This window comes from Podarcis filfolensis (genome assembly GCF_964270895.1).
Source record: "Podarcis filfolensis genome assembly, chromosome: 8".
Classification (NCBI taxonomy): Eukaryota; Metazoa; Chordata; class Lepidosauria; order Squamata; family Lacertidae; genus Podarcis; species Podarcis filfolensis.
In genome coordinates this window covers 52,419,509-52,432,977 of record NC_139611.1, presented here as the reverse complement: position 1 = coordinate 52,432,977, position 13,469 = coordinate 52,419,509, and the positions used below count along the sequence as shown (strand labels likewise).

Genomic DNA, 13,469 nt, shown 5'->3' with positions numbered 1-13,469 from the left:
AAAGGGGAGGTTTGAGAAGAGCCTATTTGTAGCATTCGCACAGTTCTCAGCTAAGGCCAGTTTCACACCTAATGCTGCTGGGGGGTGCTGGGGGTGCAAACCGCCAGGCCCCGTTACATGGGGCTGCTTTTTGTCTGAAGTCTCTCCTATGTGCTTTGAACCATGTTTTAAAATTCATGGCAAACTCATCTTCAGACTTCTAAAAATTATATTATTGGGCATAAACAGAGTACTACAGGCTGTATGTGCATGACCAATCTCTTAGGTACACACAAGTTCAGATTCTCTTTTAAGAGCACTTGGAGTCTATTAAAATTGCAATAATTTTAATCTTACTAAGTTTATCACCACCATTAACTTTTAATCCGCTAGAGCAGCCTTCGCCTACCTAGGACACTCCAGACATTTTGGACTGCAACTCCCATCAGCTCCCCAGACAGCACCAGGTTGGCGAAGGCTACACTAGACTGTGTACATTTAGATTTTTGCTGTTACCACTGACCTGCTTCTGCCACAAAAATTTTGAACATGGGCCTGCCTTAGCAGAAACTGTCCGTTCCCAGGATTTTTTTCCCAACAATGAGGATTAAACAGCTTCTCTGTTTTTAGCTCATGTTTCCATGTTGAGAAGGCGGGAACAGTCAGATCTGGCAGAATAATCCACATTTTGTGCTTAGCATTGGAAAAGTGGCCTGCGGGTAGGCAAGGGTGGAGGGAGTTTCTTCCAGGAAGGCCTCTCTGTGTCTCTGTACGAGCCCCATCAAAAGGCAGTGGTGTTTTGCAAGCGCCTTCATCATGCCATCTTCAAAGCCAGGAGCTTAAGAGAAGAAGCTTGTTCATCCTCTCTCTGGTCTTTGGCTTTGTAGGGCAGCGTGGTGTTAGGCTGTGTGGCTTCTGCCCACCCCCCTGCCTAGTGCCTTCCAGATGTTTTAGACTACAAATCCCATCAGCCCCTGCCAGCATGGGCAGATTAGGCTCCTTAACAGCCGTGCTCAGTGGTGACCTGGAGGTCACAGTGGATTTCCTGATTGAGGTTGACAAGCTGGTCCAGTTGATCGAGTGTCCGATTTTTACATGTAAGCTCCCTTTCACTCTCGCTGAAGTGTGTATGTGTGTGCGCTCGCATTCGCAGGAGGGTTTGGGGGGCTTTGCACTTTGTGGTGCATTAGCATTGACACACGTACCCGAGGCCCCTCTCCTCCCCCACTCCCTCATTGCAACTGGCGATGTGGCCCAAATAAATAGAGCAGAAGTTATGAGCCTCTTTGCTGTGAGACCTTCTGGCTCATGTGCCCATTAGGGCCATCCAAAAGCAGCAGCAGCATTGCAGTGGATAGGGAGCAGAATGTAGGTTAGGGACACAAACTGCATTTGCTCAGGGGAGACCAAGGGAAACGGGGGATGAAAAACCAGCCCCAGGGGGGAAGGTGGGAGGAACTGAGTGGGTCTGCTCTGGAGAAGAAAAGGATAACATACTTCAAGTCCCTGAAGGCCCCCTGCATAAGAGAAGTGGAGAGCCTTCTTCGCTGCTGCTGCTGCTGCTGCTGCCCCAGAGAGGACAGAGACTTGTTCACATGGGCTTAAGTAATAGGTGGGTAGCTATTAGCTGAACATTAAGAGGCTTGCTGGGAAGAGCTGTTGGACAAGGCGATTGCAGGGTGGGGTGGAGGCCCTCCTTAGCTGTCTTCCTTCAAGCAAAGGCTACTAGCCACAGTGGCCACGCTCTGCCTTCCACAGCTGGAGGCAGTCATGCTTCTGAATATTGGTTTGCTGGGAACCACAAGAGATGAGAGTGCTCTTGTGCTCAGGTCCTGCTTGCAGTTTTCCTATAGGCATCTGGGTGGCCATGGTGAGAACAGGATGCTGAACTAGACAGATTGTTTCCCTGATCCAACAGGCTCTTCTTATGTTCTCAGAGGCTGGACAAATCCCTCTTTGATCTGCTGGGGATGGAGGCTCCAGCTCTCAGTCTCCTGCATTGAGCAGGCAAGGGGTTGGACTACTAGGTAGCCTATAGTCCCCCACAAAAAAAGACCCTTTTTGAGTCCAACCTTTGCGTTGGAGGGTGGGTGTGGAAACCCAGGTGACAAGTTCCACTTAGGAATGTGCTTCTGAGCTATCTGTTGCTACAGAAAAGAGAGCTTCAGCAGCAGAAACAACAATTTCTCCCACTCCTGCTGAACCGTGTGACCTTGTACCATGCCCTCCAGAGTTTTCCTTTCCATGCAGCTGCAGTAGCCACCAGTGTAGTGGATGTCAACACAGGAGCCACTTGCAGTGATGGTTGCAAGGAGCTTCTGTTCCATGCAGAAGCCCCACCTCGTTCTTTTGAATTGCTGGGATCTTCACTGGGGGTGGGGCACTGCTGTCTCCCACCCATGCCTGCCCAACTGGGCTGTTGCAAGGCAACTATCTCACTCTGGAGGGGACCTGCAAGGCAATCTGGAGCACCACCCTGGCCTACACCAAGGTCCCCTTTTCCAAATAAAGCCTCTCCTGCCTGCTGCCCCTCATAAGAAGAGCTCTGCAGCTGGATCAGGCCAAAGGAGGCCCATCTAGTCCAGCATTCTGTTCTCACAGCAGCCATCAAGTTGCTTCAGTGGAAAGTCCACAGCTGCACTCTTTCCATGTGATTCCCAGCAACTGGTATTCAGAAGCAGGCTGCTTCTGATTCTGGAGCTAGTAAGCAGCCATTGTGGCTCGGGGCCATTGATAGCCCTATCCTCCTCTGTGAATTTGTCTAATCTTTTAAAGCCATCCAAGTTGGTGGCCTTCACAACATCATGTGGAGCAGATTCCATAGTTTAACTGTACACTTGGTGAAGAAGAACTTTTCTTTGCCTCTCCTGAATCTCCCTCATTGGATCAGCCTCATTGGATCAGTTCTAGTATTATGGGAGAGGAAGAAAAAGATCTCCCTGTCCGCTTCCACCCTCCAGCTGCCTTCAAGGAAGGTGACACCACAGCTTCCCTTGGCAGCTCAAAACGCCCTTGCATTGTCCTGCTAGAACAACCACTCCATGTCCTTTAAACCCTTCACACCCTGTGACTTTTTTGCTATGGATACACTTGGCTACTGTGAGGTGAGCCTTTCAGGTGGCTCAACCTAAACTTATGTCCAGCCTGTCCTTGACTGTGTTGCCTTCTCCAGCTTTCAAGCCTCTCCTCTGATCTCCTCTTCCCTTGTCAACCTCCTTCATGAGCTCTACTACTCAGAACTTTAATGTCCCCTTTCCCCCTTTCTGGCAAGATAGCATTTGGTTGTTTTTCCTGTTGACCAGAACTCAGCTTGGTAGTCCCAAGGTAACAGTGCCAGTTGATGTGGGAAAAGGAAGCCAAGAAGCTTGTTCCCATGCAGACTATTGAGCCATTGATCAGGCTGTCGTGTGACCTTCTGAGTCAGCCCTTGGGCTCACATCCTGCCTGGACCTCACACTGTCTCCTGAACCTTTTGCTTCAATGGCAAACCTTTCTCCATCAGCTGGCTTTCCTGTTCCTATGATACCCCATAGAGCAGGTGTTAAACTCGTCAAATCCCTTTGCCTATGCTACCAAAGAGACATGCATGCACACAACACTCCTTCTTGCACAAAGGCAGTCCCACTGTGACTCTCCCCACCCCCCACCCCGACCCTCCAAGATTCATTACCATTTCACTGTCCAGTGTCCCTCTCCTATTTCTGGGTCTGAGTGGATGGGATGGCAGCATCTCTGTGCTTTCCATGGCAGAAAACTCCCCATTTTCCACCAGGGAGACACAAATGGTGTGATGGCATGTGGCTGCAAGCATGCATGCAAAAGGCAAGAAGATGGATGGAAGAGAAGGACTCAGAGGTTCTGTGCACCCTGCCTCTCCCTCCCTCCCTCCCTCCTTCCCCCTCTTTGGACAAAGGTCAGCAGCTTTCACAGCCCTGCTTACCCTTCCCTTCTTTGCTTGCAGATCTCCGCTTGCAGCTGCTGGACGTGAAGAACAACCCTTACCTCATCAAGGCTCTGTACGGGCTTCTGATGCTCCTGCCCCAGAGCAATGCCTTCCAGCTCCTCTCCCACCGCCTACAGTGCGTGCCCAACCCAGAACTCCTGCAAACAGCGTAAGTTGCCAACGCCTCTCTGGGGCATCCTTCAGAGCAACCTGTGACTTGCCCTACTTCCTTTGCCGCCTGCCTTACAAAGAGGCAGGGCTTCTGCAGAGGCTGTCTTGCTGCAGGACTGTCCAGCAACAAAGGGGTGGGGAGGACTCCCTGGGCACAGGAGAGCACGTATAAAATGCTATTTGTTGTTAGCAGGGCAGGGTGCACATTTTCAAGATAATAACACTAAGGCAACAATAATAATAATGCTATGATTTTTCTGTCCAGTACATGAGGCAGGAAGGTGTGGACTTATCCAGCAGGCTGCCTTGTTGTGGTACCATGAGGAGAGAAGCCATGTCTGTCTATGCCCCTCACCCTCTCTCCTGTGCAGCTGCTGCATTAAGCCCAGAGCTTTATGTTGGGTCAGGAGCTGGCCCCACTTGCTGGTTCTCCGCCATCACATTGGCCTTCCTTTCCTTCTAGCACACCTTATGGTGGCTTTGGCAGGACCTTCAGAGCTCTCTGCATCTGGCAAGTGCTGGTTGTGGAAGACTGGAGTTCTGGTTGGTTGATGGTGCTCGTTGATGGTGGGGTCAGCTGATCCTTAGGTGCAGATCTGCTTGTGGACTTGTATGGATGCACTCCGTCAGGGCCTGTGTTTTTAATGGACAGCACTTCCCATGACAGTTTCTGTTTGTTAGGAGAAGGAGTGTCTGTTGGCCCCGTGACTCATGTAGGCTGGCTGGAGTAAGAGAAGGAACAGTAGTTCATTTTCAACAGCAATGATGGAGCGTCCGCCTGGCCTGGCACCACTACTGGGTATTCCTGTGTGTGCCGACAGTGCCCAGCTCTGACTTCAGCACATGGTGCTGCGGGAAGTAGAAGGATCCCTGTGCATGGCCCACCTCCTGCCAGCCAGCCATGCCTCCCCCCACCCCCAGGCAAACATAATTTGCATGGGATTTCTAGCCTGGGCTCTGCCTTAAGTTGAAGCTTCCCTGCTGGCCTTTCCTGCCCCTTGAGCTTGTCACCTTCAGGCCCAGCTGAGGCCCACGTCTATTGCCATTCAGACTTCTTGCAGAGTCCCTCTGTGTGGTGGTGGTGGTGGTGACTGGCCTCTTGCCTCTCTTTCCCCCTTGGCAGAGAGGCTATAAGGGAGCAGCGATCTGAACCGTCCAGTTTTCTTCTGTGGCTCTTCTGCTCCAGGGGCTGTAGTCTTTGAGTTGGGTGGGGGGCTGCAACTCTCAGCAGGCAAAATCCCCAAGGGTGTGCCAAGAGCCGTTCCTGGAGCTGTTTTGTGAGAGGACTTCAGGTCCATCCTCCTTACCCTGCACAGTGAAGCACTTTTTGAGTTTTGTCTATATTTGGTCAGCCTCGGAGGGCTGTGCCTCATCCACAGGCATTTGGCATCTGGGATGGAAACTTTCCCTTGTGGTATTGCCATGGAAACAAGCAGAGCCATGGAGGAGATGGGAAGGAGCCCGTTCCCATCAGCGTGCCAGGGGAGCTTGTTTAGGTCTCCTTGGGGATCCTGCATGAACCGCAGGCAGCAAGAAGCCAGCTCTTTCCTCCTCCTTCTCCAGGCGCAGAGTGCCTGCTCTTGAGGCTGTTGTCTGGCAGGGCAAGGCAGGGTGAGCCACCAGCTGTCCCCTCCCCTTTTCTCCTCTTCCCTTCGGGTACAGCAGCTGCATTTGGAAGGCTCCTTCCCTTTCAGGAGAGCTTTCTCTTTGCCGGACTCTTAGGATTCTTGCATAGAAGGGCAGCAGCTTTTTGTGCTGCTGTTTTTCAAAGAAGCCCAGTGCATCGAGTCCATGTCCAAAGATCCATTAAAAAAAAAAATGCCTAAACCAGGGAGCCAGGTGTTGGTGTTGGACTCCAAATCCCATCAGCCCCAACAGCCAGTATGGCATCACATAGCCAGGAATGATGGGAGTTGGGAGTCCAGCAATACCACCTAGAAATGGTTCATTCTGGAAATGGCTCCAGGAGAGGCTGCACGTCTACTCCCCTCTTCATATCTTCAAAATCTGCTCTGTTTCATGGGCAAGTTGCTGCTGTGCGGCTGCTGTGAATGCAGGTCGCTGACCCTCTTCGTGTGGGCTTTGGGCCAAGAGTAGTGACAACTGCTGGGGCCCTTCCCCCACCCCCCACCCTGGCTCTATGAAGGCTGCAGCAGGAAGGGCTCTTGCTTCCTGGAAGGCCCTTGTGTCAGAGTCTCCTGAGCTGGCCAAGAAAGGGTGGGGTGGAAGGAAGGCGCTCTGGCCCTGGGGCAAAGATGAGAGTGAGGGGTGGTCAGTCTTCTTTAGCCTGTAAATGACCACGAGGGCCTTCCTTGTCAGTTGTGTGTAGGGGAGACCTGTAGGAAAATAGCAAGCCATTTAAGTAACAGGAAAAGTGAGAGTGGCTGTGTGGATTTTACCAGGGTAGGGGGTGGGGGTGGGGAGATGTCTGCCTCTCCCCCATTTCTTTAATGTCAGTTCCTGCCCCAGATTGGTGTCACTGTGACACAGCCCCATTCCACCCCCAGGCTTGGGGGTCCTGGAGGGTCACTTTGCGTGTGAGCTGTTCTCTTCTGTGTATTTTCTATGCCGTTTTTCTCCCATGACTGCTGAATATTCGGAGCTGTCAGACAGACTGAACATCTGATTAACTGTGACCTACATTCCATTAAACATTGGCAGTGACTTTCATAACAAATGCAGCTGAAAAGCATCCCCTCCCCGAATTAGCTGGAGATGGGCAGCATTAACTTGCCTTCCTACTGCCCCCCAACCCTTCCCTGGTGCTTTTTCCATTTCATTGCAGGGATCAGGTAGCAAATCTCTTCCCAAATTGCTCCTTTTGCAGAAAGAAGAGTTCTGCACTGACCGGGAGAGGGGAGGGAAGGGGGACCTTTTTGACCCAGAGGGCAAGTTCATTATCTCCCCACACCCCCAGGGCCCAACTTTGCCAGTTGGCAAAGGTGACCACCCACCAGTCAATCGCTTGATGTCATTAGAAGCCCTAATTGAATCACCAAGACAGAGGCTGTTTGAGGAGATGGTGTTCCAGATCTTCTAGGTGGGTTCACACGCCTCTTGAGGAATCGTGTGTGCAGATTGTTGGAGCTTATTGATCTAGCTGCTGCCACTATAGAAGCACAAGGGACCTCAGTGGCACATCTTGTCTTTCGCCAGCTTTGTGTGCCAGCCTCTCCTGACAAAGAGTCTAGCCAGAGATATTTATGCTCCTGTAATCTTCTGTTTAGACTAGTGCTGTGCCCTACATGTGGGGCTGCCCTTGAAGATGGGTCAGCTGCTGTAGCTAGTACAGAATGCAGCTATTTTGTGATTTCACCCCCCTCTCCCTTCTAAAGCAGTATTTGAATTATTTTGTTTGGCCTGGAAAAGAGGGGAGATATGATAGCCATCATCAAATATCTAAAGGGCCGTCACATGGAAGATGGAGCAAGCTTGTTTTCTCCTGCTCCAGAGGCTAGGACTCAAACCAATGGATTCGAGTTACAAGAAAGGAGATTCCAGCTAAACATAAGGAAGAATTTTCTGACAGTAAGCACTGTTCAATGGTGGAACAGACTCCCTTGGGAGGTTGGGGACTCTCTTTTTAATTATTAATATTTTTTATTAAATTTTCAAATTTTACATTTCAAATTAAACTTGTTTTATTATACCATACATTCATTTACTTCCCTCCCTCCCTTTCCAAGGTTCATTTAACTTATCCACCATTCCTGCATATTTTAATATATCCAACTAATTTAATTTTCCTATCTTATATCAGTTCAAAATATGTTATATTGTTGAATTACTTTAATACTGCCAGCATTTTTAACTGTGCACAATTATTTTCAATATACTTGACAAAAAAATTCCACTCCTCTTTAAATACCTGTTCTTCTTGTTCTCATATTCTACTTATTAGGCCTGCTAATTCTGCATATTCTATCATCTTAAGTTGCCAGTCTTCCTTACTAGGGACTTCTCTCACTTTCCATTTTTGGGCTAACAAGATCCGAGCCGCTGTTGTTGCGTACATGAATAAGTTCTTCTGACTCCTGGAAACCTCTTTCTGAATAATTTCTAACAGAAATGACGCTACCTTTTTTTTTTTTTGAAAGTTGTTTTAAACATCTTTTTCATCTCATTATATATCATTTCCCAGTATACTTTAACTTTTTTGCATATCCACCACATATGGAAAAGAGTTTCTTCTACTTCTTTGCATTTCCAACACAAGTCCGATTCCACCTTATACATCTTAGCCAATCTACTCGGAGTTAAATACCATCTATGGATCATTTTCATATAATTCTCTTTTCAGTGTGTAGCATGCAGTAAATTTCAGATAGCTTTTCCCAAAGTTTCTCCCAGAGGTTTACGTCTATATTATATCCTATATCCATTGCCCAGTGAGTCATTGATTCTTTAATCAGCTCATCTTTTGTTTCCCATTCCAATAATAGTGTATACATTTTGGACAATAATTTTTCCTTGTTCGTCAATAACTCTTTTTTCGAACAGAGAGCTTTTTAAAAAACCCACAATTTTTCTTATCTAATTTAAACATATCATGTAATTGGTGATACAGAAGCCAATCAGTAACTTGGCTCCTTACTTCTTCCAGTGGTTTCAGTCCGGGTTTGTTCCTCGAAAAGTCCAACAAATCTCTATAGGTCACCCACCACCTATCCATGTTTATTCTTTTAATTGTAATTGTTTCAATTGGCGACAACCATAGGGGTTGCAATGCCTGGCATCCTCCAAGTCTTTCCATCCCTTTGGAACCCCATCCTCTCTACCTCCCACTTCTTGCAACATCCTTCTGCTGGTTGCCAAGGACTAAACTCTTCCATCATGACATTTCACTTCTTTCCTTGTGGAAAATGAATTTCCAAGGCAGTTGTTGCTGCTGCTGCTGCATTGAATCCAGGGGAAAAGGCGGATAGAACTGGAGAAGTGCTCTCTTTCTTGGACCAGCTTAGGTCAGCAGCAGTTTGGAGGTCTCTTTTGACTTGCTGAAAGAGAGTGTCTGGTGGGGATTTGCGAAGTTGATAACTGTTAACAGCAGGTTTTGTTTTGTTTGGAGCTGGCCCTGTATACGCTATGGGTGTGCACAGCACACACACACACACACAGAGAGAGAGAGAGAGAGAGAGAGAAAGCCAGATCTGAATCAAAAGCATCCTCACCCTGCAATCATAGCAGGTTAGGCAAATCTGACCAGTTTGCTTGCTCTGCTTCCAGTGTTTCAAAGCATGTGCTTTCTTTGGGGGCAGTGGGCAAGGGCTCATGTAAAGGAAGGGCTGATCAGTGACAGATTAGCCGGGGAAGAGGGCAAAGTGCTTTGAACTGTTGTGCAGGAGGAGCAGGAAGGTAGCCACTGACCAACAACACTTCTCTTAAACTCTCTTGCAACTTTTGAGATTACAGCACAGTATCCCCAACAGGCTTGTAGAGCAAGGACTGGAGACAAGAGATGCCACATTTTTGCCAGGTTCTGCTCTTGCCCAGCAATTCTAGGGACAAGTAGGCCCCATCTGGAGCCCATTGTGGTCCTACTGACCAGGGTCAGTGCTCCAGAACAAGGAAGGTGCTGGCTGCCTCCGGTGAAGGGGGCGAGAGCTGATGAAAAACCCCAATTCGTTTCCCAATTGCATTTTGCTATAGAAATCTCTCTTTAACTCTCTCTGAAACTAAGGCTGTGGTCCTGGGCACATCCAGGCCATAGAATTCAGCTGCACTTCCAAACATGCATAAAATGAGACTACCCCTTTCCAGTTATGTTGTTGTTTAGTCGTTTAGTCGTGTCCGACTCTTCGTGACCCCATGGACCAGAGCACACCAGGTTTCCAGTTATATCATTTACCAAATATTAGATAGAAACACTAATATTTCCAATAATTTAGTTCAGTTGCCTAATCACAAATATTTATTTATTCCATGAAATTTATGTGCTGCTTGATTGTAAACCACAAAACACCTCAGAGTGGTTTACAAAAAAGACAAACTTGTAAGATTTTGTAACAATATTATATGCAAGGAGTTGCAAAGTATTATAACATTGCAAGGACTCTTATTTAGTCCAGTGTCCTTTGCATAATTAAGTACATGAGCTATCATTGCAAGGTGTATCTGCCTATTTTAAGGTATTATGCAACCCCCTGCGCAGATGGACCCCCTTCCTCCATCCCATCCCATTTGCCTTTAGGCCCTAAATGAGGTTTGCTTTTGTCAAACTGTCCTCCTACTTTCCTCTTAGCAACTGGTAATGTTTATGAACATTCTGTGACATTACAGCTAATCAGCCAGTGATTGTAGACAAGTGTCTACTAACAGCCGGTTTTTAGCCTATAAACCTGTTCGCATCTACGCCAGTTTTGGTTTACATCACTCCTGTGTTTCATATTCCCCTCAATTTTGGAGAAAGCAGGAGGGTGTGCGCTCAGAGTGCGCTCAATTCTGCGCTCGGTTCGGTGTTTGTCACCAAACACAGATTCAGCCATTTGCTTTACAGTGCAATCCTAAGCATGCTTACTTAGAACGATTCACCACTATTAAGCCAACCTACTATGGGAGCAGAGCTGTGGACATGAGTGTGCTAGCTTGTATCTGCTGTAAGCCTTCCTAGAGACAGCTGCCTTTGAGCTGGCAAATGGAGGGAGATCTTCTTGTGATACTGCTCCCTGATGAAGGCCTGTAATTCCTGGAATCTGGTTGGCAGCTCAAGCAGCCCTGTTGCTGCTGCCTCTTATTCCAGCTGTTGTTCCTGCATCTACCCCCCACCCACCCCCCGTCTTGCCTGCCTTCCCATCCCACTTGCAGTTCCAGGGTGCTGAGCCACAGAGCACCAACCACTGGGCTGTCCGCTTACCAAAGGGAGAGGGGTGCAAACAGGAAATTCTTTGCAGTTTGAGCAGAGCTCAGGCACTGGGCTTTGTCTCCAAATACACCCTGGATTAGTCACACCAAAAGGGCAGGCTAGGATAAAGAGCCCTTCTTGCCCCATTATGAATGTTGGGAGCTTGTAGGAAGCAGAGAGGACGAGATTCAAACTGCCCAGGTCAGATACAGGGTTGGCATTTTGTCTTGGCTGTGAGACCTACACAATTGTCCTATGAGGAAACACAGCATCCTTGCACGTACATGTCATTCCTGGCATTTGTGGGGAGCCATGGAGGGAAACCTCTTTGCTCCCCTCCCTCTTGATAGGGAGGGAGGGTTGGTTGGCTGCAAATTTCTCTGCTTGAGGCTGTGATGGGTGATCCAGCCAAGGTCCTTTTTTCAAACTATCTAGGTTGTAATGGTAGCTTTTAAGGGCTTCCTCAGTGAGAAGATAAGTGAAGGCGGACAGGACACTGCTCACATGTCTGCTTCCATCTTCCCCTGCAATCTGCAACCACAGGGGAGTTTTTGGGTGTATATGGTTTGCAATAAACTAGTTCATGCCACGTGAACTGATTGCATGCCCCAGAACAATCTACAGAGCACAAGGAGAGGTTCCTCAGCATGCTGCCCTGGGATAAATATTATGAAGATAAATATTATGAAGGGCAGTCCACAAATGTCGTGAACGAAAACAAAGCAAAATACAAGTCAGTTGGGAGGATCTTGGAGACCTCCATGTTGAAAACAGCCCTTGTACATTTCTGATTCAGAAAACCAATCTTTTTCAAGAACGTGATTGGCTTTGAATGAAGGAAGTTGCAGGCAGACACCACTTTGAGATAAATGGGGATGGCTCAAGAACACTGAAGAGCTTGGCAGGCATTATTCCTCACTGCCCTTGAGGTCTCTGCATGAGAATCAAGATCAGTCTCAGGCTGCATATTCAGGAAATGGGGGTCAGAGGTGGGGGGCATCGCCTTGGGCAGCCACTTGCCTGCCAATTCTGAAGGCCAGCTGTGTTGAACTTCAGGTGGAGCAAAGCTCTTGTGGCTGACTCAGATTCGTTACACCTGGGCTGGATTTCTGTGGTTTTAATATTTGCGTTTTAGCTTACCCTTCTATGAGATTGGGAAGAGAAATCCTGAATATTAAAACAGTATCAGATGTATTTTCTCTGAAGCAACAATTCTGTTATTTGTAAACGTATGGATTGCCATATGTTATGGATGCTTTAGCTGAGATCCCTGCATTGCAGAGGATTGGGCTAGATGATACTTGAGGTCCCTTCCAATTCTGTGATACTATGATTCTATTCAGAGATAGTCTGTAGTGAGCAAGAATACCAGGAGGTCTTGTGCAACTTCAAGAACATTTCCCCTTCCTCAAAGGGATTGGTTGAGCACAAAAGGGTCCTGCTGTACATGCATATGATTGCAGGGAGACGGAGTAGAGGTGGTTACAGCATTGCCCTTCTTTTTTACTGTTGCATCCATGGGCACCTGAGTGGTGACTATCTCAAGAGTGCATGTGTCTTCCAGTCCCCAGCCCCTCTTTCTGGCCACATGTCTGTTGGCAACAGTCCCCAGCCCCTGATGCTCTCTCTTCCCTCTCCCCAGGGATGGCCCAAAGGCCAGCCTCACCTCCAAGAAGACCTCTGTCACCACCCCTGCCATAGACTACGCAGAGTTGCTGCAACACTTTGAGAAGGTCCAGAGCAAACACCTCCAGGTCCGGCACCAGCGAGCCAACCGGGGCGAGAACCTGGATCGGAGAACTGTCTTCTGAAGGCCGGAACCCAAGGGACACAAGAGGAAGCAGCCAAGCAGCCGGAGTAGCTAAACTCCATGGCTTGGAGTTGGGAAGAGACCTTGGCTGGATATTGCTGCTAGCTACACATTGAAGAGATGTCACCTTGCTGTGGAGACGAGCCAGCATGTTCTGGGGGGCCTTTTCTGATCTTCCCAGGCAAGATTTGCTTGTGAGGTGGAACAAGAAGCTGCTGTCTAGTTTGGGATGTGCTTTTCCTCTCTGGCAGTGGTGCAAGAGCCCTCCCCTTCCCTTGTGATGGTCATCTGATGGTCATAGCCGTGCTTTTGTGACTGCCAGAGGGGGGAAAAGAAATGGGAGGACTTCCTACTTCCAGCCTGAGAGGGGGGAGGGTGTGTGGGAAACCCTGGTGCAGCCCTTCCTCCCCACTGATTTGGGGATGCAGTTGCCAAATCCACAGCGCCTTGACCCCTCTCAGCAGCCCTGTGGGCTTGCACACTGGTCCCCATGTGTGGATTGGTCAACTGCTATGAACTCCCAGCAGGATCACCTCCCTTGCCAGCTTCCCACCCAGCCCCAAAAAAACCATGTGTTTGGACTGCACAGTCTTAGCTTACAGCTAACCTGTGTGTATGTGTATATATAGATCTCTATAGACCAACTGTATTTCTAGCTTGGATTTCTTTGTACTATTGTAAAACACTCCTTGCAATAAAAGGTATGGCAAATAAAATGATTGATGGCA

General features: G+C 48.4%; 1 protein-coding gene across 1 annotated transcript in view; it reads left to right on the top strand.

Annotated features, from left to right (window-relative positions):
* VAC14 (VAC14 component of PIKFYVE complex) overlaps positions 1–13,469 on the top strand; it is a 70,929-nt gene extending 57,460 nt beyond the window's left edge. The window contains exons 17-19 of the mRNA XM_083624877.1: positions 997–1,076; positions 3,941–4,091; positions 12,574–13,469. Coding sequence (XP_083481003.1) covers positions 997–1,076; positions 3,941–4,091; positions 12,574–12,742 — 400 coding nt within the window. The 3' untranslated portion in view covers positions 12,743–13,469. The remainder of the gene's footprint in view (positions 1–996; positions 1,077–3,940; positions 4,092–12,573) is intronic.